This window comes from Felis catus, chromosome B2 (genome assembly GCF_018350175.1).
Source record: "Felis catus isolate Fca126 chromosome B2, F.catus_Fca126_mat1.0, whole genome shotgun sequence".
Lineage (NCBI taxonomy): Eukaryota > Metazoa > Chordata > Mammalia > Carnivora > Felidae > Felis > Felis catus.
In genome coordinates this window covers 1069250-1077390 of record NC_058372.1, presented here as the reverse complement: position 1 = coordinate 1077390, position 8141 = coordinate 1069250, and the positions used below count along the sequence as shown (strand labels likewise).

Genomic DNA, 8141 nt, shown 5'->3' with positions numbered 1-8141 from the left:
ATGGACTCAGAGTACTTTATGACAGAGATTCACTGTCACACAAATTGTAGGAAAATTGGGATTAAGGTTCACATTGCAAAATGCAGGCCAATAAATTATAATACTGTGGTGAATAAACGTACATGTAGATTGGATAGTTACTGAGGATGCTAATGATTTTGGAGGAGGGTAATTTGAGAGGTAGAGCAGAGCCTCTTTGGAGTCCTACATGTGTGGAGTATGAAATAGCAGTGCTTATTCTCTTCCCTGATAGCTCAATGGGAGGAGAAGTCTCCTTATTGCCCCTTTCATGTCCTTGTTCCTCAAAGTATAGATAAAAGGGTTAAGCATAGGAGTCAGCAGACTGTAGAACAGGGCCATGAGTTTGTTCTTGTCCTGGGAGTTAGTACCAGAAGGTTGCACATACATGCATATTACTGGCCCGTAGAAGAGAGAGACGACAATAACATGGGAGCCACAGGTGTTGAAGGCCTTCTTCTTTCCCATTGATGAACGAATTCTGAGCACTGTAGTTACAATGAACCCATAAGAGACAAGGATAAGAGACAAGGGGACCAGGGTGAAGAATGTACCCACAACAGAGAGCATAGTTACATTGAAAGCAGTGTCGACACAGGACATCTTGATCATCACTGGAATCTCACAAAGGAAGTCATCCACCTTGTTGTTACCACAAAGTGGCAGTTGGACAGTGAGAGATGCCTGAAGCAAGGAGTTAGTCAAACCACTTATCCATGCCACAGACACTAGGAAGACACAGAGTCTCTGATGCATGATAGCTGGGTACCTCAAGGGCTTGCAGATGGCTATGTACCGATCCAAGGACATGACCACCAAGATGATGCATTCCGTGGCCCCCAGGAAGTGAAACACATAGAACTGGGCCACACAGCCTCCATAGCTGATGGACTTATCTTGGCCCCAGAGGTTCACCAGCAGCTGAGGGATGGTGGTTGTGGTAAAACACAGGTCCAGAAAGGAGAGGTTGGAAAGGAAGAAGTACATAGGGCTGTCAAGATGAGGATCCACCTTGGACACAACAATAATGGAGATGTTTCCCACTAGTGTGCAGATGTAAGCCACAAGCACCATTATGAAGAGTGGTTTTTCCAACCAGGGATGGTCAGAGAAACCCAATAGGATGAAGAACTTTGGAATGCTTGCATTGCCCGGATTCATGACTGCCATTTCTCTTGTTGGTGGATTCAAGTGAAAGTGAGGACACGTATTTCAGTATGGGGTTTCCTGAGGGTCAGTTTATTCATTTGGATAGAGTGAATTATGCAGGGATTTTCTTTGTGGTGTAACTCCAGTGAAATTTTTATACTTGTAATCATGAAAAAGTATGAGTCTCAATGCCAAACATTATTATTTTGTAGTGTGTCTAAAAGAAAGGGCAACAAATCTGTGCATTTGCCTAAGAAATGCAATAGAGAAAATTTTATTAGAAAAATGATTAGGGAAGGGGGAAAGTCACCATTGTTCTTGGGGAAAAGAATAAAACAGAGGAGTGGTTCCCAGGAACAAGCCATGTTGATGTACCACATGGCTTCATTTCTTTCATCCATCATCTGCTGGCCCTAGACCACTCTGCCTGAATTCATGATGTGATTTAGGGAAGTTCATGACGTTCTGAGCTCCAACAGAATCAGTCTGAATGCATAGAAACAAGATACATCACTGTTCCTTGGGCCTATGCCCCAAATCCTAAACTGACTTTTGCAGCACAAACCTTTTGTCATAACAGGAAACATGCAGCTTAAAGGAAATGGTTCCTTTCCACAGGTTCCATACTTGAAGAACAAGAGAAAAAGTAATTGATAGTACTGCTTGGTGATATGAGCCATTCAAGGCATCAGTACTTAAAAGTACAATGTGATGTGGGTTCATGCTTGTCACACCAGAAGTTGAAATCTATCACAAATTTGGCAGTTCAATGCTTCTTTGTGGATTTACTATATTTGTTTCCATCACATGTGTGAGTATATGTGTATATGTGTGATGTGGATTATAAAATGAATTGTATATCTTGCTATTGGCACTGGTAAGAAGTTCGAAAAAACACTTGTAGTAGAAAAGAAAAGAGGATATGAAGTCAGAGAACGTGGATCCTGTCGACTGGGATAGTTAACACATAGACCTTTTCTCTTTTTTTAACTAAAAAATTAATGTTTATTTATTTATTTTTGAGAGGGAGCGAGGATGTGCAGGGGGGGGGGCAGAGAGAGGGAGAGAGAGAATCTCAAGCAGGCTCCATGGTGTTAGTGCAGAGCTCGATGTGTGGCTTGATCTCATGTACTGTGAGATCACTACCTAAGCCATGTTCAGAAATTGGATGCTTAACCAACTGGGCCACCCAGATGCCCCAAAACATAGACATTGTATGCATTGCTTATGTACCACCTGTGTTGTGAGGATTGATTAATCCAGTATCTGTGACTATGCTTCATTAAGTATAATGCTTAATGTTGGGGTAGTTACTTTTAGGAAGTGTAGTGTCCAGTGTGATTAAAAGTCCCTATCTTTTCATTAATCCTTGGTCTGGTTGCATCCAAATATTAGTAGTGTACTTACCTCACCAAAAGACTCACAAAATTTGCATTTTGTTCCCTTTCATTCCCCAAATCACTCCTATCATGTGGCTTGAATCCAGGGTTCATGATGTTAAGATTTTTATACAAGTACACGTATATTTTAATTCATTGAAATGCCCACAAATGCAAGCAGTATCCCTATATCTTTCTTCATTAAAGGAGACATATTTTAATGTTTTATGTTATGATGTTGCGTTATTAAAGGTTTTGATTTATTTACACATATTTTAGTACAGACCTTGCATAGAGAGGACACAAAACACATGGAATTGAAAAAAGATAAAATCATGAAGCTGAATAGATCACTTCCACCCATATACAACACCTACCTTACATCATTGCTGCTATTTAATGGTCGTGCTCTCTGTTCTTGCAAAATTGACTTGATCTTTTCTTTCCAAAGGAACTAAACGTTAATTAGAGATGAGGATTGAATATTCTGTCTGTGTTCAGTGGCTTCACATTATATCCTAGGTCCCTAATACAATTTGTCCTTTTGATTTGAAAGACCCTGAGTATGTTTATATGTGGACACAAATAACATTTGTTAAGGAATAGTTCCTTCTCTTTATATAAAGCTGTGCGACATTTCCTTCATAAAGATAATGAACCTCAGTGGGCATCTCTTGGCAAGAAACACTGTACAAACTCCCTAGTGGGAATACCACTTGTTGCCATATTAACATGGAAGGATAATTTTTGGAATTTCTCTTATTGTGGAAAATGGACTCAGAACTAAAATAATTCTAGAAAACTCATCTACCTCAACAATTTCATAGAAAACGTCCTTATATATCAGTGAAAATTTGAGGCAATTATTTTTGTTGTCAAGAGAGAATTTTCTTTTATTTATATTTTCTTCAGGCTATTGTTTATTTATATTCTTGCCATAATAAAAGTGGGAATGTTTCTAGTTCTATACAGAGAAAGAAGCAGTGGTCACCTTTCAATTTGATTTTTAAGAAACCAAAGGACTTTTGTCTCCATATATTTCTTCCAAAATAACCTAGCACAGTAATGACTTTTTACCTCACCTAACATGGACTATATAAACAATAGTCCCTCATTTGGGTTAAACAATAAATCATTATGGCAAGGAAAAGTTAACATATGTTATTTTGTTTATTTATTCATTCAGTCAGTAAAAATTTGTTGAGTGCCCACTATATGTCAGTCACTTTTCTTGATGCTTCAAAATATAATAGTGGACAATGTCATAAAAATTTGCTTAAATGAAACTTTTTTGTAATAGAGAAATACTATATTTGTGCTTATTGTCAGTGTCTCAGGGGATTTGACTTCAGAATAGTTGAAACACTCATGCCAACATTTATAATGCTGCAAACTCATGTGTAGAAAATTTAAGCTTTGCAAGATTATTTTTTTATTTTAACTAACACTGATACACAATGTTACATTAGTTTCAGGTGTACAACATAGTGAGTCACCATCTCTATACATGAATGTATGTTTGCCACAATTGTAGTCATCATCCATCACTGTAAAACGCTATTACACTATCATTGACTATATTCTCTGTGCTGTACCTTTTATTCTCATGAGTTATTCATTCCATAACTGGAAGCCTATACCTCCATCACCACTTCATCCACATTTCCATCCCCAACCTCCTCACTCTGGCAACCATAAGTCTGTTCTCTGTATTTATGGGTCTGATGTTTGTTCATCCCTTTTTTTCAGGTTGCACACATAAGTGAGATCATATGGTAATTTGTCTTTTTCAGTCTCACTTATTTCACTTAGTATAATACCCTTTATGTCCATCCATGTTGTCACAGAGGGCAAGATATCATCTTTTTCATGACTGAATAATAAATGTATATACATACTGTATCTTCCTTGTACATTTGTCTGGACACTTAAGTTGCTTCCATACCTTGGCTATTGTATATAATGGTACAATATACATTAGGTACATGTGTCTTTTGGAATTACTGTTTTCATTGTCTTAGGTAAATACATAGGAGTGGAATTATTGGATCATATGCTATTTCTATTTTTAATATTTTGAGGAAACTCCATACTGTTTTCCACAGTGCCTGCACCAATTTACATTCCCACCAGAAGTGGAGGAGTGTTCCTTTTCCTCTATATTCTTGGAAATGCTTATTTCTTGTCTTTTTTATTTTAGCCATTGTGACAGTTGTAAAGTGATACCTCATTTTGGTTTTGACTTGCGTTTCACTGATGATTAGTGACTTTTAGCATCTTTACATGTATCTGTTGGCCATCTGTACGTCTTTCTGTAAAAAAAATGTCTATTCACACTGGCAGCCTATCTTGCATACACCAACCCCCCACACTGCTGTACTCTGGTGGGACTGCTCTTCTCATTCACACTTGCCTCAGTCCAAGTGCAGTGAGACCCTTGCCCAGAAGACCAGCACAAACCCTGCCCACATAATGTCTGCTCACCAAGAGTTCTACAGAGCCCAGACCTGGTGGAGGTGTGACAGATTTCATTTCATAGTCAGACCAGAGCTCACTCGTTAAAACTCACCACATTCAGGACAGGGAGCAGAAACTTCCCTCTGCAGGCAGAGAGCCTCTGCAGATGACTAACCTGAATGACAGAGCATCCAGAACAAAAAAGCAGACTGTATGCAGCATATACTGGAGACATGTCCGAAAGCCCCAGGCTCTGGACATTAGACAGCCTCTTCTTCATAGGGCCATTACTCTCAGGAACAGAAAATATAACAGGCTTTACTAACACAGAAAAAGACAAAGATCTAGGAAAAATGCCACAGCAGGGTGTGTGATCCCAAGTGAAAGAACAAGATAATGTCATGGCCAGAGATCCTAGTGAAAAGATATAATATTCCTGGTGGAAAATTTATGGCAATTATCATAAGGATACTCACTGGGATCGAGAAAGGAATGGAAGACTACAGGGAGTCCTTTACTGCAGAGATAAAAACAAACAAGCAGTCAGAAATGAAAACTTCAATAACTGAGATTTCAAACAGAAGTGATGCAACCAACACAGGATTGAAGAAGCAGTGGAATAAATAAGTGACCTAGAAGACAAAATAATGGAAAATAAGGAAGCTGAAGAAAAGAAAGAATAATTATGCAACATGACAATAGACTTAGTAATAACATTTGTATTACAGGAGTCCCAGAGGAAGAAAAGAGAGAAAAAGAGAGAAATTTATTTAAGGAAATAATAGTTAAAAACTTCTCTAATCTGGGGAAGGAAACACACATCCAAATCCAGGAAGCACAGAAAACTCCAATAAAAAACAACATAAAAAGGCTAACATTAATACATATTGTAATTAAATTTGTAAAATATAGCAATAAAGACAAAGTCCTAAAAGTAACAAGACAAATGAAGTCCCTAACTTAAAAGGGAAAACCCATAAGGCTGGCTGCAGATCTCTCCACAGAAACTTGGCAAGGGAGAAAGAATTGGAATGATATACTAAACATGCTGAATGGGGAAAAGTCTGCAACCAGGAATACTGTAGCTGGTAAATCTATCATTCAGAAAAGGGGAGAAAAAGTCTTTCCCATAATAAACAAAACCTGAAGGAGCTCATGACCACTAAACAAGGCTGAAAGAAATATTAAAGAGCACACTTTCAGTGGGAAGACCAAAAGTGATAAAGACAAGAAAGGAATAGAGAAAGTCTCCAGAAACAATGAAAAAAACAGGTAACAAAATGGCACTTAATATCTACAAATAATGACTCTGACTATAAATGGACTAAATATTCCAATCAAAATACATTCGGTGTCAGAATGGATAAAAAACAAACAATGAAACCCTCCAATGGTGCCAACAAGAAGCTCATTTTAGACCTAAAGACTCCTGCAGATTGAAAGTGAGATGATGGAAAAACAGTTATCATGCAGATGGAAGGCAAAAGATAGCAAGGGTAGCATTCTCTATATCAGACAAACTAGATTTTTAAACCAAAGAATGTAACAGTGAAGAGGGGCACTATATCATTAATAAAAGGGACTATCCAACAGGAAGATCTAATAATTGTAAATATTTATGTCTCCAACATGGAAGGACACACATATATAACAGAATTAATAGTAAACATGAAGGAACTCATTGATAATGATACAATAAGAGTAGGAGACTTGAACACCCCCACTTATAAAAATAAACAGATCATCTAAGCTGAAAAATCAACAAGGAAACAATTGCTTTGAGTGACACACTGGACCAGATGGAGATGATAGATATATTCAGAACATTTCATCCTAGGGCACCTGGGTGGCTCAGTCAGTTGAGTGTCCAACTTCAGCTCAGGTCATGATTGTGTGATTCATGAGTTTGAGCCCCACATCAGGATCACTGCTGTCAGTCTGTCAGCACACAGCCTGCTTTGGATCATCTGTGGCACTCTCTTTCCCCCTCCCTCACTTGTGCTCTCCCAAAAAGAGTAAATATTATTATATTTTTTAAAAGAACATTTCATCCTAAAGCAGGAGAATACACATCCTCATTCAGTGCACCTGGAGCATTTTCCAGAATAGATCAAATATTGGGTCACATATCAGCCCTCAACAAGTACAAGAAGATCGAGATCATACCATGCATCTTTTTCAGCCACAAAAAAAAAAAAAAAAAATGAGAGACCACAAATACACGGAGTTTTAAACAACATGCTACCTAACAATGAATGGGTCAACCAGGAAATCAAAGAGGAAATAAAAATACATGGGAAACAAATGAAAATCAAAACACTATGGTCCAAAACCAATGGGATACATCAAAAGTAGTCTAAGAGGGAAGTAGATAGCAATATATGCCTACATTAAGAAGCAAGAGAAACTCATATAATCAACCTAAACTTGCACCTAAAGGAGCTAGAAAATAACAACAAACAAAGCATAAAGCCAGCAGAAGAAGGGAAATATTGAACATTAGAGCAAAAATCAATGATATAGGAAAAAATAGATCAATAAAACCAGGAACTGGTTCTTTAAAAAATTTAATAAAATTTAAGAAACCCTAGCCAGACTTATAAAAAAGAAGACAGAAAGGAACCAAATAAATAAAATCACAAACAGGAGAAGAGAAATAACAATCAACACCACAGAAAAACAATTTTGAGAGAATATTATGAAAAATTTTACACCAATAATTTGGACAACCTGGAAGAAATGGATAAACTTTAAAAAAATATATACACTACCAAAACTGAAACAACAGACCCATAACCAGAAAAAGAACTGAATCAGTAATCAAAAATATCCCAACACACAAAAGTCCAGGACCAGATGGCTTCACAGGCAAATTCTATAAAACATTTAAAGAAGAGTTAATACCTATACTTCTCTAACTATCCCCAAAAAGGAAAATGGAAGGAACACAACCAAATTCATTCATTTGAGCCCAGCATTACCTTGATTCCAAAACCAAAGACCCGCTAAAAAATACAACTACAGGCAAGTGTCACTGATGCAAAAATTCTCATTAAAATACTAGCAAACTGAATCCAACAGTACATCAAAGGAATAATTCACCATGATCAAGTTAGATTTATTCCTTGGTGGCAAAGG

General features: G+C 37.4%; 1 protein-coding gene across 1 annotated transcript; it reads right to left on the bottom strand.

The window, feature by feature from the left end:
* Window positions 1-234: 234 nt before the first annotated feature.
* Window positions 235-1179, bottom strand: LOC101084792 (olfactory receptor 2B11-like). Its single transcript, XM_003985646.3, has one exon. It carries the CDS (start codon window positions 1177-1179, stop codon window positions 235-237), a length of 945 nt encoding a protein of 314 aa, XP_003985695.3.
* Window positions 1180-8141: the final 6962 nt, after the last annotated feature.

What these genes read in the sequence shown, in the direction of transcription:
- LOC101084792 (XM_003985646.3), bottom strand. Translation starts at nt 1,179, where the DNA reads ATGAATCCGGGCAATGCAAGCATTCCAAAGTTCTTCATCCTATTGGGT.